Source organism: Mustelus asterias, chromosome 15, assembly GCF_964213995.1.
Source record: "Mustelus asterias chromosome 15, sMusAst1.hap1.1, whole genome shotgun sequence".
NCBI classification, from domain to species: Eukaryota; Metazoa; Chordata; class Chondrichthyes; order Carcharhiniformes; family Triakidae; genus Mustelus; species Mustelus asterias.
The window spans coordinates 66,282,269-66,308,996 of NC_135815.1; the positions used below are offsets into that span (position 1 = coordinate 66,282,269).

The window sequence follows — 26,728 nt, forward strand, 5'->3', positions numbered from 1 at the left end:
AAGCCCTTTCTCCCGTGCCATGCCTCAAGCTTCACATTGATCCTTCCCATCTTCCTAATGCACACATACAAGATAATCCAGAGATTACTATCTTTGCCGTCCTACTTCCTGTCTAGCTTTTGAGTACTAACTGGAGGGTCCAAATACATGCAATATGTCGTACATGTACCACAACTTCTGATTCACTCCCTTATTCCCGAAAAATATTCTGCACCCTCCCCGTCATGTCCTTTACCCTTGCATTAGGGTGGCAACACACCAAGTGGGATTCAAGATGGAAGTACAGTACCAGTCTGTCTCTTGACTGTGGAATTTCTTCCAATGACTCCATTACTCCTTGTGATTCTGTCCTGTGCAAACCCATGTGGGACATGGAATCTATGGAGAAAACTGCAGCTTGGGTTGAGATTTGACCATCAACTAAGATCGTACATACATAATTAAGCTTCACTAACCTCATGCTTTGAAACACTAGAAGCAACAGGACTATGGGAAACAGCAAAACCATTGAACTGTGAGAACTCGCTAAAGAACTGTAAATTTCTTTTGTTCCCATACAAATAGACAGCCTGATCAGAGCCAAGATGAAGATGATGTATTGTGTCTCTCGGACTCGAACCACTCAGGCTTCACTTATCTGAACAATTGCTCATTTAGTTGTTCTGAACTGAGATCAGATCAGAACATAACATAGGAATTAGGAGCAGGCCATCTGGCCCCTCGAGCCTACTCTGCCATTCAATAAGATCATGGCTGATCTTTTTGTGGACTCAGCTCCATTTACCCACCCGCTCACCATAACCCTTAATTCCTTTACTGTTCAAAAATTTATCTATCCTTGCCTTAAAAACATTCAATGAGGTAGCCTCAACTGCTTCACTGGGCAGGGAATTCCACAGATTCACAACCATTTGTGTGAAGAAGTTCCTCATAGAATCATAGAAACCCTACGGTGCAGAAGCCATTTGGCCCATCGAGTCTGCACCAACCACAATCCCACCCAGACCCTACCCCCATATCCTACATATTTAGCCGCTAATCCCTCAAACCTACACATCTCAGGGCTCTAAGGGGCAATTTATAGCATGACCAATCAACTTAACCCGCACATCTTTGGACTTTAGTTCCTCCTCAACTCAGTCCTAAATCTGCTTCCCCTTATTTTGAGGCTATGCCCCCTAGTTCTAGTTTCACCCACAAGTGGAAATAACTTCCCTGCTTCTATCTTATCTATTCCCTTCATAATCTTATGTTTCTATAAGACCTCCCCTCATTCTTCTGAATTCCAATGAATATAGCCCCAGTCTACTCAGTCTCTCCTCATAAGCCAACCATCTCAACCGAGTGAATCAACCTAGTGAATCTCCTCTGCACCCCCTCCAGTGCCAGTATATCCTTTCTCAAGTAAGGAGACCAAAACTGTACACAGTACTCCAGGCCTCACCAGCACCATATACAGCTGCAACATAACCTCGCTGTTTTTAAACTCCATCCCTCTAGCAATCATAGAAATCATAGAAATCATAGAAACCCTACAGTACAGAAAGAGGCTATTCGGCCCAACGAGTCTGCACTGACCACAATCCCACCCAGGCCCTACCCCCATATCCCTACATATTTTACCCACTAATCCCTCTAACCTACGCATCTCAGAACACTAAGGGGCAATTTTAGCATGGCCAATCAACCTAACCCGCACATCTTTGGACTGTGGGAGGAAACCGGAGCACCCGGAGGAAACCCACGCAGACACGAGGAAAATGTGCAAACTCCATACAGACAGTGACCCAAGCCAGGAATCGAACCCAGGTCCCTGCAGCTGTGAAGCAGCAGTGCTAACCACTGTGCTACCATGCTGCCACAAATTCAGTTTGCCTTCTTAATTACCTGCTGCATCTGCAAACCAACTCCTTGAGGTTCCTGCACAGCAGCATGTTGCAATATTTTACCATTTAAATAATAGTCCATTTTGCTGTTATTCCTACCAAAATAGATGACCTCACATTTACCAACATTGTACTCCATCTGCCAGACCCTCGCCCACTCACTTAGATTAGCTATATCCCTTTGCAGACTTTCAGCGTCCTCTGTGCACTTTGCTCTGCCACCCATCTTAGTGTCATCTGCGAATTTTGACACACTACACTTGTTCCCCAACTCCAAACCATCTATGTAAATCGTCCCAACACTAATTCCTGAGGCATACCACTAGTCACTGATCGCCAACCAGAAAAACACCCATTTACCCCCACTCTGCTTTCTGTTAGTTAACCAATCCTCTATCCATGCTAATACATTACCTGTAACACTGTGCATCTTTATCTTATGTAGCAGTCTTTGGTGCTGCACCTCATCAAATGCCTTCTGGAAATCCAGATACACCACATCCACTGGTTCTCCATTGTCCACTGCACATGTAATGTTCTCAAAGAATTCCACCAAATTAGTTAAACATGACCTTCCCTTCATGAACCCATGCTGCGTCTTACCAATGGGACAACTTATGTCCAGATGTCTCGCTATTTCTTCCTTGATGATAGATTCAAACATTTTCTCTACTACAGAAGTTATTATCACAGAATTCATAGAATTCTATGATAATGATTATATTAGGCGATTTCAACTTTCCCAACATTAACTAGGATTATATATATAAGAACATAAGAACTAGGAACAGGAGGAGGTCATCTGGCCCCTCGGGCCTGCTCCGCCATTCAATAAGATCATGGCTGATCTTTTTGTGGACACAGCTCCACTTACCCGCCCACTCACCATAACCCTTAATTCCTTTACTGTTCAAAAATTTATCTATCCTTGCCTTAAAAACATTCAATGAGGTAGCCTCAACTGCTTCACTGGGCAGGGAATTCCACAGATTCACAACCCTTTGTGTGAAGAAGTTCCTCCTCAACTCAGTCCTAAATCTGCTTCCCCTTATTTTGAGGCTATGCCCCCTAGTTCTAGTTTCACCCGCCAGTGGAAACACCTTCCCTGCTTCTATCTTATCTATTCCCTTCATAATCTTATATGTTGCTATAAGATCTTCCCTCATCCTTCTGAATTCCAATGAGTATAGTCCAGTCTACTCAGTCTCTCCTCATAAGTCAACCCTCTCAACCTAGTGAATTAACCTAGTGAATCTCCTCTGCACCCCCTCCAGTGCCAGTATATCCTTTTCAAGTAAGGAGACCAAAACTGTACACAGTACTCCAGGTGTGGCCTCACCAGCACCCTATACAGCTGCAACATAATCTCACTGTTTTTAAACTCCATCCCTCTAGCAATAAAGGACAAAATTCCATTTGCCTTCTTAATTACTTGCTGCACCTGCAAACCAACTCCTTGAGATTCCTGCACAAGGACACCCAGGTCCCTCTGCACAGCAACGTGTTGCAATTTTTTACCATTTAAATAATAGTCCATTTTGCTGTTATTCCTACCAAAATGGATGACCTCACATTTACCAATATTGTACTCCACCTGCCAGACCCTCGCCCACTCACTTAGATTATCTATATCCCTTTGCAGACTTTCAGTGTCCTCTGCACACTTTGCTCTGCCACCCATCTTAGTGTCATCTGCGAATTTTGATACACGACACTTGGTCCCCAACTCCAAATCATCTATGTAAATCATAAACAATTGCGGTCCCAACACTGATCCCTGAGGCACACCACTAGTCACTGATTGCCAACCAGAGAAACACCCATTTACCCCCACTCTTTGTTTTCTGTTAGTTAACCAATTCTCTATCCATTCTAATACATTACCCGTAACACTGTGCACCTTTATCTTATGTAGCAGTCTTTGGTGCGGCACCTTGTCAAATGCCTTCTGGCATTCCAGATACACCACGTCCACAGGTTCCCCAATGTCCACTGCACATGTAATGTTCTCAAAGAATTAAGGGTTTAGATGGATTGAAATCATAGAATCCCTGCAAGAGGCAGTCATTTAGCCCATCGAGTCCGCACCAATCAGGCCCTATCCCCGTAGCCCCACCTATTTACCCTGCTAGTCCCCCTGACACTAAGGGGCAACTTAGCATGGCTAATCAACATAACCCGCACATCTTTGGGCTGTGGGAGGTGGTGTACAGGAGAACTTTTAAAAATCAATATGTGGAGGCTCCAACAAGGGAGGGAGCTGTGCTGGACCGGATTCTGGGGAATGAAGCCAGGTAGGTGATTGAGTGGTGGTGTGGGAGCATTTTAGTGATAACGATCGCAAAATGGTACAATTTAAGCTTGTTGTGGACAAGGAAATAGACAAGCTGCAAAAAAAAAACTTTTGGATTGGGGGAAGAGTGGATTTTAGTAAAATAAGACAAGATCTAGCCAAGGTCTACTGGCAACAGCTACTAATGGGAAAATCTATTGAAGAGCAGTGGGGGGCACTCAAAAAGGAAATGGGGAGGGTGCAAGCCCAGCATGTTCCTTCTAGGGTGATAGGTAGGAATAACAAGCCCAGAGATCCATGGATATTCAGGGTGCAATGAGAAGAAAAAGAAAGGCTTTTTAAAAAATACAAAGGGAGCAAATAAGTGGAGGCATAAGTAGGTATAGAAAGTCCAGGGTGGAGCTTAAGAAAGCAATTAGGACTGCAAAGAGGGGATATGAGAAAGCTCTGGGAAAGTAGGGAAAATCCCAAGATATTCTATAGGGATATCAATGGAAAGAGGACCACCAGGGAAAGAGTAGGGCCCATTAGAGATGAACGGGGCAATCTGTCAGTGGAGCCAGAGGACATTGGTAGAGTGTTGAATAAATACTTCACATCTGTCTTCACCCAAAAGAATGAGGACAATGGTATGGAATTCAGGGAGAGACTGAGGTTCTTGAACAAATTGGCATAGGGAAGATGATATGGGAGGTGTTGACAGCCTTAAAAGTGGATAAATATCCAGGTCCAGATGAATTGTGCCCTAAGCTGCTGTGGGATGCAAGGGAGGAGATAGCAGGGGCTCTGACCCTAATTTTCAATTCCCCTCTGGCCATGGGGGAGATGCCAGACGGCTGGAGAACAACTAAAATGATTCCGCTATTTAAGAAGGGTTGCAGAGATAGGCCAAGGAACTACAGAGTCTCACGTCAGTGGTAGAGAAACTATTAGAGAAACTTCTGAAGGAGAGCATCTATCTCCTCTTGGAGAGGCAAAGTCTGATCAAGGATAGTCACCATGGCTTTGTCAGAGGGAGGTGATGCCTAACAAATCTGATTGAATTTTTTGAGGTGGTGACCAGGTGTGTAGATGAGGGTAGTGCAGTCGATGTAGTTTATATGGATTTCAGCAAAGCCTTTGACAAGGTCTCACATGGGTGACTTGTAAAGAAGGTAAATTCACATGGGATACAGTGTAAGTTGATAAAGTGGATTCAAAATTGGCTCAGTTGTAGGACAGTAAGAAGTTTAACAACACCAGGTTAAAGTCCAACAGGTTTATTTGGTAGCAAAAGCCACACAAGCTTTCGGAGCTGCAAGCCCCTTCTTCAGGTGAGGGGGAATTCTGTTCACAAACAGAGCATATAAAGACACAGACTCAATTTACATGAATAATGGTTGGAATGTGAATACTTACAACTAATCAAGTCTTTAAGAAACAAAACAATGTGAGTGGAGAGAGCATCAAGACAGGCTAAAAAGATGTGTATTGTCTCCAGACAAGACAGCCAGTGAAACTCTGTGGGGGTTACAAATAGTGTGCCATGAACCCAACATCCCGGTTTAGGCCGTCCTCGTGTGCGCGGAACTTGGCCATCAGTTTCTGCTCAGCGACTCTGCGCGTCGTGTGTCGCAAAGGCCGCCTTGGAGAACGCTTACCCGAATATCAGAGGCCGAATGCCCGTGACCGCTGAAGTGCTCCCCAACAGGAAGAGAACAGTCTTGCCTGGTGATTGTCGAGCGGTGTTCATTCATCCGTTGTCGCAGCGTCTGCATAGTTTCCCCAATGTACCATGCCTCGGGACATCCTTTCTTGCAGCGTATCAGGTAGACAACGTTGGCCGAGTTGCAAGAGTATGTACCGTGTACCTGGTGGATGGTGTTCTCACGTGAGATGATGGCATCTGTGTCGATGATCCGGCACATCTTGCAGAGGTTGCTGTGGCAGGGTTGTGTGGTGTCATGGTCACTGTTCTCCTGAAGCCTGGGTAGTTTACTGTGGACAATGGTCTGTTTGAGGTTGTGCGGTTGTTTGAAGGCAAGAAGTGGGGGTGTGGGGATGGCCTTGGCCAGATGTTCGTCTTCATCAATGACATGTTGAAGGCTCCTGAGGAGATGCCGTAGCTTCTCCGCTCCAGGGAAGTACTGGACAACGAAGGGTACTCTGTCCACTGTGTCCCGTGTTTGTCTTCTGAGGAGGTTGGTGCGGTTTATCGCTGTGGCGCGTTGGAACTGTTGATCAATGAGTCGAGCGCCATATCCTGTTCTTATGAGGGCATCTTTCAGCGTCTGGAGGTGTCTGTTGCGATCCTCCTCATCCAAGCAGATCCTGTGTATTCGGAGGGCTTGTCCGTAGGGGATGGCTTCTTTAACGTGTTTAGGGTGGAAGCTGGAGAAGTGGAGCATCGTGAGGTTATCCGTGGACTTGCGGTACAGTGAGGTGCTGAGGTGACCGTCCTTAATGGAGATGCGTGTGTCCAAGAATGCAACCGATTCCGGAGAGTAGTCTATGGTGAGTCGGATGGTGGGATGGAACTTGTTGATGTCATCATAGAGTTGTTTCAGTGATTGTTCACCATGAGTCCAAAGGAAGAAAATGTCATCGATGTATCTAGTGTATAGCATCGGTTGAAGGTCCCGTGCGGTGAAGAAGTCTTGTTCGAACCTGTGCATGAAGATGTTGGCATATTGAGGTGCGAATTTGGTCCCCATGGCTGTTCCGTGTGTCTGGATGAAGAACTGGTTGTTGAAGGTGAAGACATTGTGGTCCAGGATGAAGCGGATGAGATGTAAAATTGCATCTGGAAACTGGCAGTTGTTGGCGCTGAGCACTGAGGCCGTTGCAGCAATGCCATCGTCATGGGGGATGCTGGTCTAGAGTGCCGAGACATCCATTGTGACGAGGAGCGCTCCTGGTTCAACTGCTCCATGTGTGCCGAGTTTCTGTAGGAAGTCCGTCGTGTCGCGACAAAAGCTGGGGGTTCTTTGTACAATGGGTTTCAGGATGCCCTCGACATAGCCGGAGACGTTCTCGCACAGGGTCCCATTGCCCGATACGATGGGACGGCCGGGTGTGTCTGCCTTGTGTATCTTCGGGAGCTTCTCCAGCTTCCACCCTAAACACGTTAAAGAAGCCATCCCCTACGGACAAGCCCTCCGAATACACAGGATCTGCTCGGATGAGGAGGATCGCAACAGACACCTCCAGACGCTGAAAGATGCCCTCATAAGAACAGGATATGGCGCTCGACTCATTGATCAACAGTTCCAACGCGCCACAGCGAAAAACCGCACCGACCTCCTCAGAAGACATACACGGGACACAGTGGACAGAGTACCCTTCGTTGTCCAGTACTTCCCCGGAGCGGAGAAGCTACGGCATCTCCTCAGGAGCCTTCAACATGTCATTGATGAAGACGAACATCTGGCCAAGGCCATCCCCACACCCCCACTTCTTGCCTTCAAACAACCGCACAACCTCAAACAGACCATTGTCCGCAGCAAACTACCCAGCCTTCAGGAGAACAGTGACCATGACACCACACAACCCTGCCACAGCAACCTCTGCAAGATGTGCCGGATCATCGACACAGATGCCATCATCTCACGTGAGAACACCATCCACCAGGTACACGGTACATACTCTTGCAACTCGGCCAACGTTGTCTACCTGGTACGCTGCAGGAAAGGATGTCCCGAGGCATGGTACATTGGGGAAACTATGCAGACGCTGCGACAACGGATGAATGAACACCGCTCGACAATCACTAGGCAAGACTGTTCTCTTCCTGTTGGGGAGCACTTCAGCGGTCACGGGCATTCGGCCTCTGATATTCGGGTAAGCGTTCTCCAAGGCGGCCTTCGCGACACACAACGGCGCAGAGTCGCTGAGCAGAAACTGATAGCCAAGTTCCACACACACAAGGACGGCCTCAACCGGGATATTGGGTTCATGGCACACTATTTGTAACCCCCACAGAGTTTCACTGGCTGTCTTGTCTGGAGACAATACACATCTTTTTAGCCTGTCTTGATGCTCTCTCCACTCACATTGTTTTGTTTCTTAAAGACTTGATTAGTTGTAAGTATTCACATTCCAACCATTATTCATGTAAATTAAGTCTGTGTCTTTAATGCTCTGTTTGTGAACAGAATTCCCACTCACCTGAAGAAGGGGCTTGCAGCTCCGAAAGCTTGTGTGGCTTTTGCTACCAAATAAACCTGTTGGACTTTAACCTGGTGTTGTTAAACTTCTTACTGTGTTTACCCCAGTCCAACACCGGCATCTCCACATCAGTTGTAGGAGACAGAGGGTGATGACAGAAGGCTGCTTTAGTGACTGGAATGATGTGGAGATGCCAGCGTTGGACTGGGGTGAACACAGTAAGAAGTCTCACAACACCAGGTTAAAGTCCAGCAGGTTTATTTGGTAGCAAATACCATAAGCTTTCGGAGCAGGAAGGAGCAGCGCTCCGAAAGCTTATGGTATTTGCTACCAAATAAACCTGTTGGACTTTAACCTGGTGTTGTGAGACTTCTTAGTGACTGGAAGCCAGTGTCCTGTGGCGTACCACAGGAATCTGTGTTGGGCCCCCTATTATTTGCCTTTTATATAAATGACATTGATGACTATGTGGGGGGGGGGGTAGGATTAGTAAATTTGCAGATGACAAAGATTAGATGGGCGGTTAACAATGAGGCTACAATGATAGGTAGGAATAACAAGCCCAGAGACTACAATGGGTCTTAGGTACAAGAAGATATAGGCGGAATGGTCAGACAGGGAAGATAAATGGCAGATGGAATTTAACCCTGAAAAGTGTGAGGTGGTACACTTTGGAAGGAGTAATTTGACAAGGAAGTACTCAATGAATGGTAGGACACTGGGAAGTTCTGTGGAACAAAAGGACCTTGACGTGTTTGTCCACAGATCTCTGAAAGTGGAAGGGCATGTTAATAGGGTGGTGAAAAAGACATATAGGACACTGGCTTTTATCAGTCGAGGCATAGATTACAAAAACAGGGAAGTCCTGTTGGAGTTGTATAGAACTTTGGTGAGGCCACAGCTAGAGTACGGTGTGCAGTTCTGCTCGCCACATCATTGGAAGGATGTGATTGCACTGAAGGGGGTGCAGAGGAGATTCACCAGAATGCTGCCTGGGATGGAACATTTAAGCTATGAAGAGAGTTTGCGTAGGCTTGTGTTGTTTTCGTTGGAGCAGAGAAGACTGAGGGGCAACCTGATCAAGATGCACAAGGTTATGAGAGACATGGACAGAGTGGATAAGGAGCAGCTGGTCCCCTTAGTTGAAGGGTCGGTAACAAGGGGACATAGGTTCAAGGCGAGGGGCAGGAGGTTAAGGGGGGATATGAGGAAAAACTTTTTTACCCAGAGGGTGTGACGGTCTGGAATGCACTGCCTGGGAGGCTAGTAGAGGCGGGTTGGTTCACATCCTTTAAAAGTTATCTGGATTAGCACTTGGCACAGCATAACATTCAAGGCTATGGGCCAAGTGCTGGAAGATGGAGCTGGGTGGGAATTCAGGTGTTTCTGATGTGTTGGTGCGGACTCGATGGGATGAAGGACCTCTTCTGCACTGTATGATTCTATGAACAAGCAAATTCCACAGTCACCCAAGGACAGAATTGAACTCGAGTCCCTGGCACTGTGAGACAGCAATGCTAATCGTCCTAGCATCCTTATTCCAGAATAAATGGTACCACAACCTGTTTAAGTCCTTAAGATCTTTTCTTCCTTACTGTGTGCAGCAAATATCTCAAAATAATTCCAGCAAGTCACCGCAAACTTTGTCTCAACAAAAATAAGTTAAAAACACCCCATCTGCACGTGGCCCTATAAACAGCCTCAGCAGAGGGCCCATTTGTTTCTTCAAACCCATGCAGACACCGGGGGAATGTGCAAACTCCACACAGATAGTCACCCAAGGCCAAGCTGAAAAAACCCAAGAGGATGAGGAATAGCAATCCCATATCAGTCACATGGAAGCACCATCGTTGGATCTGACATTTACACGGATCAGCTCATATTCTGGCATTACTCATTTGGGAGAGACAAGAAAAGAACAGTATTATTTAAATGGAGAAAAGCTGCAACACAAAGGGACTTGGGGGTACTTGTGCACAAAACACAGAAAACTAGCACACTGGTGCAGCAGGTGAACAAAAAGCCTAATGCATTGTTGGCCCTTATTTCAAGTGGTTGGAATACAAGACCAGGGAAGTCTTGCTGCAATTGTACAAGGTACTGGTGTGACCACATCTGGAGTACTGAGAGCAGTTTGGGTCCCCTTATTCCATTGGAGGCTGTAGCAGAGGATACTGAAACCCCTGCTTCAGGGGCTTTTAAACCAAAATAGATTAGTTAAGGACTATAATGTGCCTTATATATACTAATGGTATCACAATGTGCCTCCTGCATATATTATGCGAAGGTATTGTTCATTAACCACAGTAATGGATTTTAACAAGTGTTGTAACTTTGAAGTGTAGTTTTATAGGTATTTGTGAGCCTTGGTCAAAAGCAATTGCCCCTCAGCATAATGGGAAAAAGTGAAATCAGACAAGTGAAATCAGCTGGAGAATTGCTGAGATAATAAGTGAATAGAAGGTTCAAGTGCTAATTGCAATGAATGGAAGTATTTAGTTTTTGCTGATAAAGGTATGGAAAGTGACTCCTTATCAAGTCTTATGCTCTGACACCAGTCTGATGTGCGTAAACAGGTTGCTAAGCGATAGAGGAAGGACTTTTGGGTCCAATTAGCCAATGAATTCCTAATTATGCCAGGAGATAGAATGCCAAGGTAAATAATGTGTATTATTGTAACTGAACCATCCAGTCTGTATGACAGATTGGGCAGGGAATACAAACCTTTGAAAATGGTACATCAACAGTGCTCATGTGATGTAACTTAAGAAGTTGGAATCCTTCCTGCATCTCTCTCCCAATGTGTATTGGTCAAACAAAGACACATCTTTGAATCAGGACACTGAGTTCGTGAGTCTTTGTATTTAGCTTAAGTTTTAGCAATACACAACCTCAAAAGAAAACCCCCGTCAACAGAAGCAGTTCAGAGAAGGTTCATTCAGATGATTCCCCAGTATGGAGAAATTGTCTTGAGGTTAGGACACTGCTCATTGGAATTTAGAAGAATGAGAGGTGATCTCATTTAAACATACAGGATTCTTAAAGGGCTTGATAGGTAAATGCTGAGGGGATGTTTCCTCTCATGGGAGAGTCTAGGACCAGAAGGCATAATCTCAGAATAAAAGGGCGCTAATTTAAGACTGAGATGAGGAGGAATTTTCTCTCAGAAGGTTGAGAGTCTTCTCTTCGGAACTCCTTGCCACAGAGAGCCGTGGGGGCAGAATCCTTGTGTATATTTAAGATCAAGGTAGATAGATTTTTGAATAGCAAGGGAATCAAGGGTTACAGGGAAAGGGCACGAAAATGGATGCGAGGAATGTCGGATCAGCCATGATCCTATTGAATGCCAGGTGGAACAGGGTCGAGGAGCTGAACGGCCTACTTCTGTCACTATTTCTTATGCAGTTGCTGCTACTCTGCACCATGAGAAATCTCACTATCTGAGCCTTTTCATCCTGTTTGTCCTTCCTTAGTGAAATGACAATGAACTGCCCTCTTCAGGAGTAGATGACCTCCCAGGTGTTGCAATGGAAAGCATATTGTTGCTGCTGTTCCTGCTCCCGCATGGAAGGACCCAGAAGTGTAAAAATTGACCTCTATGGCCACTGGTCAGGTTGCCCTCTCTGTGCTGTGGGGCTTAAGGGTGGGTTGAAGGAGGTGACAACCATCAGTGGCACTGCATCATAATATCATCAGTTCCATTGCTTCCAGTGAGCATAGGAGGTGCCTGTGCAAGTACCCATTTCAAGATGGTGTGCCGCACAGAATGTGCCAGAAGTGGTTGATGGCATCATGCATGCCCAGGGGGGCAACTGGCTTCTGTAGTGTCACTACCTGAATTTCACACCCTGACTCTGATAACATTAAGGAAAGAAAAGATCAACAAGTTCAAGAATCCTACTGTTTGAGTTAATGCTCCCTCTTCAATGGAGTATTTCTCTAAATAAACTTAGAAATATGAAAAGAACTGTGCTCCCAAACTAGTCAGATAGCAAAATAATGCTTCGGTACTCAAACTTTGTCTAGATGCAAGTAAAAATTGAACCATAGAATCCCAACAGTGCAGAAGGAGGCCACCTGGCCCATCAAGTCTGCACCAACTCTCCAAAAGAACATTCCACGCAGGCCCATCCCTCTGCCCTATCCCCATAACCCCACGCATTTACTGTGGTCAATCCACCTGACGTACACATCATCTTGACACAAAGGGGAAATTAAACACAGCCAATCCACCCAACCTGCACATCTTTGGACTGTGGAAAGAAACCGAAGCACTCAGAGGAAACCCATGCAAACATGGGGTGAATGTGCAGACTCCGCATAATTACCCAACATTGAAATCGAATTCATGCCGCCAAGAAAACGTGAATCAGTTTCCCTGCAATTCTTAACACTGCCATTTTCTTTCCCTCTTTATTTCGGGCTCCATCTTTTTCTTTGCCTTCATATTTTTAATCCCAATCTCTGATGCCCCATTTTTTTCTCCATTTTGTGCCAATAACTCTTTTTTGGGTGTTTACAAAACACCAGTAACTGAATCTGTAACTCACCTGGTGGTATTGTATAGAAGGATCTAACAAACAGTAGTGAATAATTGTGGTCATTCCTTCAAGGAGAGTGAGAATCATATCTGGGCCAATGCTCACAGCCATCCAAATGGGCCTTTATAAAAATCAGAAAAAATAGATTAAAAGTTTATTGTGGGCTACTACTTTGAAAACACCGAGACAAACACTGCTACAATTGTACTAAATTACAAGCTTGAATCAGTATCAGATTACACTGGGGTTGTTATGACGCTACACTCATTGGCTGCTTATATTCAATCCCAACCCAGTTGATACTTTAGTTTTGGAAATGTATCAATTTGTAATTCTGGTAGTAGATCTTAATTTCAATCTATTAGATTTAGTAAATATTTCAGTAATTAAGTTCTTGTCTTTGCTACAACCCAGGGAACTGAACATAAATAGAGTAAGATAAAAGCAAATCATTGCGGAAGCTGGAATTTGAAACAAAAACAGAAGATGCTGGAAAATCTCAGCAGGTTTGACAGTACCTGTGGAGAGAGAATAGAACCAACGTATCAAGTCTGGATGACTCTTCGTCAGAGCCAAGTCATCCAAAGTCAGCTTTTATAATAGCTAAAGTTTTGAATTATCTATTGAAACAGCTATGCTCATGACTTTGAACTTCACTCATTATTCCACTGCTCCAAGCATACCCTCCTACCCACGACTTGTATCCTCTTTTGAAATCAAGATCCATTGCTAGGTAATCGCTAGGAGGTTTGCTAGTGTGGTTCGGGTGGGTTTAAACTAATGTGGCGGGGGGTGGGGATCAGAACAATAGGTCAGCAAGCTTAGAGACTAGGGACGAGCATGGGGCCAAGACAAGGCTACCTAAGAGGGCCGAAGGGCCTGTTTCCTGTGCTGTACTGTTCTTTGAAGAGCAATCTGGGGGAGGATGAACTCAGTGGGCCTGGAGGTCTGGAGTGCATCTGCTTCAATGCAAGGTGCGTAACGGGCAAGACAGATGAACTTAAAGCCTTAATGCATGCGCGGAACTTGGATGTGGTTGCAATGACAGAGACTTGGTTAAAAGGACAGGACTGGCAGCTGAATATTCCGGGGTATAAATGTTTTAGGCGAAATAGAGGAGGGGCTAGAAGAGGTGGGGGAGTAGCAATACTGGTTAGGGAGCACATTACAGCAGTACAGAGGGTGGACAATTTGGAAGGATCATGTAATGAGATACTGTGGGTAGAGCTCAGAAACAGGAAGGGCGCAGTCACTATGCTGGGGGTATACTACAGGCCTCCCAACAGCCCATGGGAAGTTGAAGAACGGATGTGTAAGGAGATTCTGGACAGGTGAAGAAAAAATAGGGTTGTTGTAGTGGAAGACTTTAATTTCCCTCACATAGACTGGAAATCCCTGAGGGCTGGGGGTCCGGACGGGGAGGAATTTGTACAGTGTGTCCAGGAAGGTTCTTTGGAACAATATGTTGATAGTCCAACTAGAGAGGGGGCTAAACTGGACCTAGTACTGGGGAATGAGCCCGGTCAGATCATCAAAGTTTCAGCGGGGAAACATGTGGCGAACAGTGACCACAATTCTGTAAACTTTCGGATAGTCATGGAAAAGGATGAGTGTTGACCTATGGGTAAGGTGCTGAATTGGGGGAAGGCTAACTACAGTCGCATTAAGCAGGATTTGGTGGCTGTTGATTGGGAGAGGCTGTTCGAGAGTAAATCCACATCTGGCATGTGGGAGTCTTTTAAGGAGCAGTTGATGTGCCTGTAAAAAGGAAGGACAGGAAAGGTAGGATTCGAGAGCCGTGGATAACTAGGGAAATTGTGGGTCTAATCAAAAAGAAAAAAGAGGCCTACATGAGGTCTAGGCAGCTAAAAACAGATAAAGCACTGGAGGAATACAGAGAAAGTAGAAAAGATCTCAAACAGGGAGTTAGAAGGGCAAAAAGGGGTCACGAAATGTCCTTGGCAGACAGGATTAAGGAGAATCCCAAGGCATTTTATACATATGTTAAGAACAAGAGGGTTGTCAGAGAAAGAGTCGGACCTCTCAAGAACAAAGGAGGGGAATTATGCTTAGAACCCGAGGAAGTAGGTGAGATCCTAAATGAATACTTTGTATCAGTATTCACAAAGGAGAGGGACACGTTGATTGATAGTGTCTCAGAGAGATGTGTAGACTCGTTAGAACAAATCGCAATTACAAGGGAGGAAGTGTTAGGTGTTTTAGGAAGCATTAAGGTAGACAAATCCCCAGGGCCAGATGGCATCTGTCCTAAACAGAAATCTTTGTCTCTTCACTGGACACAGGTGAGGTCCCAGAGGATTGGAGGATAGCAAACGTGGTCCCGTTATTTAAGAAGGGGAGCAAGGATAACCCGGGTAATTATAGGCCAGTGAGCTTGATGTCCGTGGTAGGGAAATTGTTGGAGAAGATTCTTAGAGATAGGATCTATACATATTAAGAACTGAATAGTCTCATTAGCGATAGACAACATGATTTTGTACGAGGGAGGTTATGCCTCACAAATTTGGTTGAGTTTTTTGAGGTGGTGACAAAAATGATTGACGAGGGAAGGGCTGTGGATGTCGTCTACACGGATTTTAGTAAAGCATTTGACAAGGTCCCTCATGGCTGGCTGGTGCAAAAGGTTAAATCTCATGGGATCAAAGGTGAACTAGCTAGATGGTACAGAACTGGCTTGGCCATAGCAGTGGAGATGCCGGCGTTGCACTGGGGCAAACACAGTAAGAGTTTTAACAACACTAGGTTAAAGTCCAACAGGTTTATTTGGTAGCAAATGCCATTAGCTTTTGCTACCATTGGCATTTGCTACCAAATAAACCTGTTGGACTTTAACCTGGTGTTGTTAAAACTCTTACTGTGTTTGGCCATAGAAGATAGAGGGTAGCAGTGGAGGGGTCTTTTTCTGATTGGAGGTCTGTGACTAGTGGTGTTCCGCAGGGCTCTGTACTGGGACCTCTGCTGTTTGTGATATATATATATATATAATATATATATATAAATGATTTGGAAGAGGATGTAGCTGGTCTGATTAGTAAGTTTGCGGACGACACAAAGATTGCTGGAGTTGCGGATAGTGATGAACATTGTCAGAGAATACAGCAGGATATAGATAGGCTGGAAAATTGGGCGGAGAAATGGCAGATGGAATTTAATCCAGATAAATGCGAAGTGATGCATTTTGGTAGATCTAATGCAGGGGGGAGCTATACAATAAATGGCAGAACCATCAGGAGTATAGACACACAGAGGGATCTGGGTGTGCAAGTCCACAGATCCTTAAAGGTGGCAGCACAGGTGGAAAAGGTGGTGAAGAAGGCATATGGCATGCTTGCCTTTATTGGACAGGGCATAGAGTATAAAAGTTCGCATATGATGTTGCAGTTATATACAATGTTAGTTAGGCCACATCTGGAATACAGTTCTGGTCGCCACACTACCAGAAGGACGTTGAGGCTCTGGAGAAAGAGTGCAGAAAAGGTTTACCAAGATGTTGCCTGGTATGGAGGGTATTAGCTATGAGGTGAGATTGAGTAAACTACGGTTGTTCTCACTGGAAAGACGGAGGTTGAGGGGCGACCTAATAGAAGTTTATAAAATTATGAAGGGCATAGATAGGGTGAACAGTTGGAAGCTTTTTCCCAGGTCTGAAATGACAAACACAAGGGGTCACAAGTTCAAGATAAGAGGGGCAAGGTTCAATACGGATATGCGGGGGACGTATTTTACACAGAGGGTGGTGGGGGCCTGGAATGCACTACCAAGCAAGGTGGTTGAGGCAGACACGCTAGGATCATTTAAGACTTATCTAGATAGCCACATGAACAGACTGCGAATAGAGGGATACAAACGGATGGTCTAGTTAGGAACACATGATCGGTGCAGGCTTGGAGGGCCGAAGGGATTGTTCTTTGTTCTTCTTCTTTGTAATTTTTTTCCCCCCAAGGGTCACATATGTGAAAGTTGTTACATTTAGAAGTTTGTTCCCTACTTCTCACTAACTTTGTGCAACACATTTGTGCAATAATGAAGCTGGTGGAAAGCATACATCTCTTCTATTCAAAATTTAAGATTTTGGCATTTCTCAAATATGGAACTCCTCAACTCATTGATTGTTCAATTGGTTTGACAATCCAAAGATTTTTAAAATCAAAGCAAGGGATCATGGCTGGCACTGTGGCACAAAGATTAGCACTGCTACCTCACAGCGCCAGACACCCAGGTTCAATTTCAGCCTTGGGTGACTGTGTGGAGTTTGTACGTTCTCCCCATGTCCGCGTAGGTTTCCTCCAGGTGCTCTGGTTTCCTCCCACAGTCCAAAAGATGTGCAGGTTAGGTGGATTGACCATGCTAAATTGTCCCTTAGTGTTCAGAGATGTGTGGGTTGGGGGGATTAGCGGGTAAATACATGGGGTTACAGGAAAAAGGCCTGGCTGGGATGCTCTGTTGGTGCAAATTTGATGGGCCGAATGGCCTCCTTCTGCACTGCAGGGATTTTATGATGTAGCCATAAACTTTTATCTCATTTTCAATCTTGATAGTACCCTGCACTTATTGACATATAATCTCAAGAAATGAGGTAGTTGTGGATCACACGAGCCTGCTCCTCTATTCAATATGATCATTCTGATCTTCTGCCTCAACTCCACTTTCCAGCCCATTCCTCATATTCTTTGATTCTGTGAGAGACCAAATAAATATTTCAGCCTTAAATACATTAAGCAATGAAGCATTCACAACCTTCTGGGGTACACAATTTCAAAGATTCACCACCCTCTAAATGACGAAATTTCTCCTCATTGCAGTCCTAAATGATTGTCCTTTTTCTTGCTCACTTACTTAGCTTCTTTGAAACCTCTGTGTCTTCCTCGCAACCCCTTATTTTCAACTAGCTTTGTACCGTCAGCGAAAATGGATACAATACCCTTGGTCTTTTCATCCAATTAATTAAGATTCTAAATAACTGAGCAATGTTACACGAGTTGCAGTTGCCAACTTGAAAATGCCCATTTATCCCTATTCTCTGCTTCCTGCTGATTATTCAATCAGGTCTCTGTTATCGCTACAATCCTATTTCCAAGTGGCCATTTGTACCTGGAGCGTATCAACCTTATTGATCATACTCCATGCATTCACCTACATGCACAGCAAAAGTTATTGCATTACGGCTTCCACTGACCCTACCTAGTACCTAACTATTTCCTCCTCTGGTGGTATACGCCTCCTCCAGTTTATGTGCACCTTCTTTTCCTCTCAAACGTTTGCTTAGTTCCTGTCCCCCTGCCAAGTATCCAGAATGTTTTTTTGCATCGACAGCACACAGTGTAAGTGCAGCCTCTTTTCTCAAATCTTTCATCAGCATTTGGTACTGTTGGCATCTGGTGCAGTCTCACCGGATCTGGTGTTAGAAAGTGCTTTAGAATTTAATTGTATTTGGGAAGAAACCCTATTTATAGTTGGAACAAGATTAAAACCAGTCCCTGACAAAAAGCTAGTGTGTGATAATAATTCTAAAACTCTCCTTCCTAATGACAAACTCTAAATGACCCAATATCCAAAGCACCATAGACACATCAGATCATCCACGATGCTGAAGCTGCTTCCCCCACCTAGATCCCCGTTTTTTCTCATATCAAATAAATGTTTTCCCCTCAGCAGTTCTTGACTTTTGACACTCTCCTTGGTTGGATCCAAAGAAAAAAGTTTCTAGCTTACTTCTAACCTTTCATTCTCCAATCTACCTTTTTCTGTCCATCAACTACACCAATTGTCATCATTATCTCAATTTTCTTGTTCCATCTGAATACCCGATACTTCTTCACACACTTCCTTCTACCTGCTTCACCCCTGTGCTGAAAGCAAATTTCCGATCTCCATCTCCCACTTTTAACAAATTCTTTCCTAGGATTTCATTACTTTGAAGCTTCACACCTGTACATCTTTTTTCATCTGCTCTCAGGTGACCTTCTGACTGTTGCCATTATCTGGAATGTGCCTCTCTGTTCATCAGACATGCAGGTGGAAAGCTGCTAGATTGGTATCTCAGACCCCGTGTGATTTCACTGATTGTATATAGCATGTCTGCATGGGTTTCCTCAGAGTCATAGAGGTTTACAACATGGAAACAGGCTGTTCAGCCCAACTTGTCCATGCCACTCAGTCTTTACCACTAAGCCAGTCCCAATTGCCCATATTTGGCCCATATCTCTCTATACTCATCTTACCTATGTAACTGTCTAAATGCTTTTTAAAAGACAAAATTGTACCTACCTCCACTACCGACCTCTGGCAGCTCGTTCCAGACACTCACCATCGTCGAGTGGAAAAATTGCCCCTCTGGACCCTTTTGTGTCTTTCCCCTCTCACCTTAAACCTATGCCCTCCAATTTTAGACTCCCCTACCTTTAGGAAAAGATGTTGACTATCTACCTTATCTATGCCCCTCATTATTTTAGAGACCTCTATAAGGTCACCCCTAAGCCTCCTACGCTCCAGGGAAAAAGGTGCCAGTCTATCCAGCCTCTCCTTGTAACTCAAACCATCAAGTCCCGGTAACATGCTAGTAAATCTTTTCTGCGCTCTTTCGAGTTTAATAATATCCTTTCTATAATAGGGTGACCAGAACTGTACACAGTATTCCAAGTGTGGCCTTACTAGTGTCTTGTACAACTTCAACAAGATGTCCCAACTCCTGTATTCAATGTTCTAACCAATGAAAATAAACCATCTTCACCACCCTGTCCACCTGTGAACTCCATTTTCAATCAGCTATGAACCTTGTACCCCTAGATCTTTTTGTTCTATAGTTCTCCCCAGCGCCCTACCATTAACTGGGTAGGTCTTGCCCTGATTCGATCTACCAAAAAGTATCACCTCACATTCATCTAAATTAAATTCCATCTGCCATTCATCGACCCACTAGCCCAATTGATCAAGATCCCGTTGCAATCCTAGATGACCTTCTTCACTGTCCACTATGCCACCAAGCTTGGTGTCATCTGCAAATTTACTAACCATGCCTCCTAAATTCTCATCCAAATCATTAATATAAATAACAAATAACAGTGGACCCAGCACCAATCTCTGAGGCACACTGCTGGTCACAGGCCTCCAGTTTGAAAAACAACCCCCTACAACCATCCCGTCTTCTGTCATCAAGCCAATTTTCTATCCAATTGGCTACCTCACGCTGGATCCCGTGAGGTTTAACCTTATGCAGCAACCTACCATGTGGTACCTTGTCAAAGGCCTTGCTAAAGTCCATGTAGACAATGTCGACTGCACTGCACTCATCTATCGTCTTGGTTATCCCTTCAAAAAACTCAATCAAATTCGTGAGATAAGATTTTCCACTCACAAAGCCATGCTGACTGTCCTAATCAGTCCTTGCCTCTCTAGATGCCTGTAGATCCTTTCTCTCAGAATACCTTCTAACAACTTACCCACTACAGACGCAAGGCTCACCAGCCTGTAGTTCCCAGGCTTTTCCGTGCAGTTCTTCTTAAACAAAGGCATAATATTTGCTGCCCTCCAATCTTCAGGCATCTCAACTGTGGCTGTCAATGATTCAAATATCTGTGTTGGGGACCTGCAATTTCCTCCCTAGCCTCCCACAATGTCCTGCAATACATTTCATCAGGTCCCGGGGATTTATCTACCTTGATGCGCTTCAAGACTTCCAGCACCTCCTTCTCTGTAATGTGTACAAGACATCACTATTTATTTCTCCAAGTTCCCTAACATCCATGCTTTTCTCAACAATAAATACTGATGAGAAATATTCATTTAGGATCTCACCCATCTCGTGGATCTGTACACAGATGACCTTGTTGATCCTCAAGAGGCCCTACTCTCTCCCTAGTTACTCTTTTGCCCTTTATGTATTTGTAGTTTCCTCCAGGTGCTCCTGTTACCTACCACAGTCCAAAGATGTGCAGGTTTGGTGGATTAGCCATGGTAAATGTGTGGAATTAAGAGGATAGGATGAAGAGGAGAGCCTGGGTGTGAGAGCCTGAGTTGGTGCAGACTGAGTAGGCGCAGACTGAGTAGGCCAGATGGCCTCCTTCTGCATTGTAAGAGTTCTATGCTTCTATTCTATGGTTAAACACCATGACTCAACAAAGGCAAAATTTAGTTAGAAAAGCAGCGAGGTCCCACATTTTGCACTAAGTGGGAGAAATTTGTTTCCATAACAGACTTATTTCAATGCCCCTGGGCAGGCAGTGCTGCAAGCCATTACCTGCCCCTCTGCAAGTTATCACTGTAGAAACACATGGAGGTCATGCAAACTGGTCAGCGCTACTATCTACCTCCAGGGAACCAACATAGCTTCTGGAGCTTAAGGAGGTGCTATACAAACAACTTTCTCTCTGAATACTTATGCTGATGAGTTTGCACGAAGACAGGTGGAGACTCAGTTTTTGTTCAACTCATTAGGGGTTTCAACAAGAGGAATTATACATACATTGACTTTGTTTTGTTTATAACTGTCAAAAATTGGCTTAAGTTTAAGTAAAAACAGAAAATGCTGGGAGCACTCAGCTGTGGCAGCACCTGTGGAGAGAGAAGACTTAGTCATGAGTCTGTATGACGTTTCTTCAGAGTTAAAGAGAAATGTGATTCAATTTTTAGTATTTAAGAGGGAATGAAACAGGTGGAGCAAAATAGAAGGTCATGGATAGGCCATGGGGGGTGAGCGATTTCACAAAAATGCCATGGAACACAAATGTTAATGGTAGTGTTAAAGACTAAAGAAGGTGCTGATAGTGGTATAAAGGTAAAATAGCAAAATAGGTTAATAGCAGAACAAGGTCAGCTCTCTGAATTCATAACTTAAGAACAAGTGACAATGGCCTTGTGGAGGAACGGGGGAAACAGTGGGACAAAAAACTGGATTCAAAAATGGGCCCAAGATGGGGTAAGAGAGTTTATGGCCTCACGTTATTGTACTCAATGTTAAGTCCAGAAGGCTGTAAAGTTCTATGATCGGAAGAGGAAGCGCTGCTCCTCCATTTTGTGTTGGGCTTCATTGGAACATTGCGGCAGGCCAAGGACAGGCATGTGGGCATGAGAGCAAGACTGAGAGTTCAAATGGTAAGTGACAGGAAGGGAGGGTGACCATTAACACTCCCTTTGGCTTATGCTCCATGACATCTTTGTTAAATCTCTCCTCGCTCCCACCTATTCTTGACCTTCTATTTTGCTCCACCTGCTCTTTAGCAGTATAAAATCCACGTTTTGACCTCTTTTAGCTCTGAAGAGTCATGCAGACTCGAAACAGTATCGCTGTTTCTTTCACCCTAGATGCTGCAGACCTGCTGAGTTTTTCCAGCATTTATTGTCTTTAATGTCAGATCTCCAGCATCCACAGCGTTTTGCTTTCATTTTGGCTTAATTTTAAGCATGGTTTTCCTGTTTTTATTTGATCTTCACACTTAATTTTACTCCCACTTAGTCCTTATACTTTACTAATAAACCAGTTAATAAATTGGAACAAAAACAAGTGTTGGAAAAATTCAGCAGATCTGGTAGCATCTATGGAGAAAGAGGGGCCGGGATTTTCCAGCTCCACTGCAGTGGATGTTCCAGTGGTAGCTTGCCATTGGCCGCCGGCAGGATCTTCTGGTCCCGAAGTCAATGGCCATGACGCCAGGGAACCCGTCATGGTGGAAGGGAGTGTCGCCTTCGGCAGAACCTGTCAGATCTTCTCAGTGGGAAGGTCTGGAAAATACCAGCCAAAGTTAATTGTGACTTTTCTTCAGAGCGGGAGATAGGTAGCAATGTGATAGGTTTTATGCTGTTGAAAAATGGGGGCCGCAGGGGCAGGTGGAGCAAAGTAGGTCAAAGGGTAGGTTAGAGGGCAGGAGAGATTACAGAATACAAGACAAAGTGTTGCTATTAGCACGTACTCTGGACCAAAGCTTTCATTTTTAATACCACATTATCACTATTTTGTGTTCCATAACAGCTTTGTCATTTAATCTCTCCTGACCTATTTTGCTCCACCTCCTCTCCCTTTTGGGCTATAAATTAAGAGAGGAGAATGCGCAACGAGATCTAGGTGTCCTCATACACCAGTCCCTGGAGATAAGCATGTGGGTGCAGCAGGCGGTAAAGGCGATAAATGGTATGTTGGCCTTCATAGCAAGAGGATTCAAATACAAGAGCAGGGATGTCTTGCTCCAATTATACAGGACCCACCTGGAACATTGAGTGCAGTTTTGATCTCCTTATCTGAGGAAGAATGTTCTCGCTGTAGAGGTAGTGCAGTGAAGGTTTACCAGACTGAAGTATGAGGAGAGACTGAGTCGATTAGGATTATATTCGCTGGAGTTCAGAAGAATGGGGTGGTGGCGGGGGGGGGGGGGGGGGGGGTACATGTGGGATCTTGCTTTTCAGTTGGATGATTAGCTTAATGAATGACAAGGCAGGCTCGAAGAGCCAAGTTGCCGACTCCTTGTCCTATTTTCTATGTTTCTATATTCACTGTAATATGTGTATTTGCACACATGTATTCAAATCTCCTTTGTATTTCTGTAATCCTTCTTAGTCTGCTCCTTTATGGTACTACTCCTTTCTCTAGTCACCAGTCACTTTATTCCTCCTTTCTACTCTCATATATTGCTGCAACACCATCTGTCACTCTAGTTTAAATTTAACCCAGTGAACTCACCAGTGAATCTCTTGAGGGCAGTGATCCGAGCTCTGCTGAATTGCAATGTCTCCCTTTTGAATTACTGCCTACTGCCCCGGGACTGGTCTCAATGCATCTAAAAATCCAAAACCCTCCCTTTTACACCAAGCCTGAAGCCATACATTGAGTCTCTCTTTGTATTTCTGCTCATTTTGTGCATGGCATTAGGAGTACTATTAAACTCGTTCCTTAAAGTCTGACCATGGGACTTCGATACCTACCCCGTCACCATGTTGCTGGTCCCCACTACCATAACTTCTGGCTCACTCCCTCATACCTGCAGAATGTTCTGTATCCTCTGCACAACATCCTTTACTCTGGCACCAGAGAGATAACACACAATGTGGGACTGAAGATGATAGTTACAGATACACCTCCCTGTCCCCCAATTATGGAATCTCCAAAATAATAACAGTCTGCAGTTTGACCCTATGCAGTCCCTTGCCGATTTTTGCCATGATTTGGACTACACTTCAAGAAGTCTCAAATGTTCAAGAGATGTACACATCCCAAACTTCTGTACTTTCTTTCTGAACTCTCACTTCCTGTGTGATGGACACCTACTGGAAACTACAATCCAGGGATCTTAAAGCCCACTTAATGCTGTGACTGCAGCTGCCCCTCAAGTTAGAAAATGCTGAGTTTGAGCTTAAAAAGCTGGAGACGTTCCCTACACATGGTCCTCCAAGACACCGTGCTGTGAAATTTTCAGATGGTATAGGAATTGCAAGCAACAGCTCTCAGCCGTTTGTCCATTCGTTAAGAAAAAAATCTACCTTGTTCAAATTATTAAATTTAATTAATTTTCCTGGACCTCAGCTCTCACTGACTCTCAGTGACTCTCTCAGACAGCTTTTTTAAAGCATATCAGAAAAGCATCTCTTCCCTCATTGCACAATTCCTCACTCACCAAACCACCAAGTTTGTATTCAAAAGAACCAATATAATGTAGAACTCAACTGATCAGGTCCTTTTAAAAATCCAAATATACTAAATCTACTTGTTCCCAGTTAACCACCCTGCTCGTTACACCCTCAAAAAATAATTTAAATTTGATTTCTCTCTCATAAAATTACACTGACTCTGCTGAATCATATGATGATTTTCTTAGTGCCCTGTTACTACTCTCTTAATAATGAATTCCAAATTTTTTCTGATACAGGGACAGCAGCAACATGGTTAAAAAATTGGTGGAGTAATAGGAAAACGGCAGCAATGATCAATGGATGTTTTTCAGGCTGAAAGAAGGTTTGTAGTGGAGTTCCCCAGGGTTCAATATTGGGACTCTTGCTTTTCCTGTTACATATTAATGATCTAGACCTTGGTTTGCAATGGACAATTTCAAAGTTCACGGATAAACATGAAACTTGGAACACTGTAAACTGTGAAGATAGTGTAGAACCGCAAAAGGGCACAAACAAGTTGACGGAATGGGCAGATAGATGGCAGATGAAGTTCATTGCAAAGAAATATGGGATGATGCAACTTGGCAGGAAGAACATGGACAAACAAAACAAAATAAAGGGTACAATTCTTAAGGAGGTGGAGGAGCAGAGGACCTGGGTATACATGTGCTTAGATCACTGAAGGTAGCAGGACAGGTGGAGAGATTTGTTAATGAAGGATATAGTTAGTATTCTGGGCTTTATTAATAGGGATATAGAGTAGAAGAGCAAGGAGGTTATGATGAACTTATTCAAGTCACTAGATAGACCTCGGCTGGAATAGTGTGCACAGTTCTGGGTTCCACACTACAGGAAGGATGTGAACACACTGGAGAGTGCACAAGAGGCCTACAAGAATGGTTCCATGGATGAAAAGTTTCAGTTGAGGATAGGTTGATAACGTTTGGACTGCTCTCCTTGGAGAGAAGGCCACTAACAGGAGATTTGATAGAGATCATGACGGAGCAGGACAGAGTAGATAGGGAGAACTGTTCCAGCATGTGAAAGGATCAAGAACAAGAGAGTACAGATTTAAAGTGATATGCAAAATAAGCAAGCATGATGTGAGAAAAAAACTTCTTCACACAGTGAGTGGTTCAAACCTGTAATGCACTGCCAGGAAGTATGGTGGAAGCAAGTTAAATCGAGGCATTTAAGAGGGCATTAGATAGTTATTTGAATAGAAACAATGGGCAGGAATACAGGGAAAAGACAGGAGAGTGACACTAAGCCATGATGCTCATTTGGAGAGACACAATGAGCCAGAACAATTCTGTGATTGTATCAAGCTAACTATAGCCTGCAGTTCCCTGTTTTTTTTTTCTCTCTCTTCTTTCCAGAATCTAGGGAATTTGGACGATCACAACCAAGTTTCTCTGCAGCTATTACTTTTAAAACTTTAGGATGCAGGCCATCATGTCCTTGGGATTTTTCAAGGATATTTAATTTCTTCAGTACAATTTCTTTTCTTATATCATTTATTTCAAGCTCCTCATTTTCACTAGTCCAGTGGTGAGCAACCTGCCGCCCAGGAACCACATGTAGCCCATTTGGGTTCCGAGTGTGGCCCATGCAACAATTTGTTGACCATTGCCCATGCACAGGTTTGCCACATTCCAGTTATTCCGTCTGTGTAATTTTTTTTCAATTGGTATGACTGAAACAATTCGCATGTAAAAGCAAGGGCAAGTGAAGTGCGGTGCATGCTAATTTCCCACAACCTGGACTGTGAGAGCCTTGCACTCCCACTGCATCCAAAGCATAAATATTTGTTTTGTTTTTAATGATTTGAAGTTTATGATAGGACGATTAAGATATAAATGATTAAGCATTTTTTCGAACTTATGAAATTTTTGGTATGTATTAAATATACTTAATCTTATTCATGGGGTCATAGTTAATGAACAAGCCCGATTTCAATCTTACGGCCCACTGAGATGAAGGAGGGCTACTCAGACGATCCGCTCACTAGTCTAGGTTGCCCATCACTGCATTAGGTTCCTTGTTCCCCATAATTTCTGATTTCCTGTCGTCTAATGTGAAGATGCCGGCGTTGGACTGGGGTAAACACAGTAAGAAGTCTAACAACACCAGGTTAAAGTCCAACAGGTTTATATGGTAGCAAAAGCCACACAAGCTTTCGGAACAGCCTGTTGGACTTTAACCTGGTGTTGTTAGACTTCTTACTGTCTAATATGAAACAGATA

At 44.1% G+C, this 26,728-nt stretch overlaps 1 protein-coding gene across 8 annotated transcripts in view; it reads right to left on the minus strand.

Annotated features, from left to right (window-relative positions):
• dop1a (DOP1 leucine zipper like protein A) overlaps window positions 1-26,728 on the minus strand; it is a 352,103-nt gene that overhangs the window by 113,047 nt on the left and 212,328 nt on the right. For all 8 annotated transcript variants that reach the window (XR_013499663.1, XR_013499664.1, XM_078230041.1 and 5 more), the window contains one exon: window positions 12,876-12,987. Coding sequence is in view for 6 of the 8 variants with exons in the window: in XM_078230041.1 (XP_078086167.1) it covers window positions 12,876-12,987 (112 nt within the window). In the remaining 2 variants the exon portion in view is untranslated. The remainder of the gene's footprint in view (window positions 1-12,875; window positions 12,988-26,728) is intronic.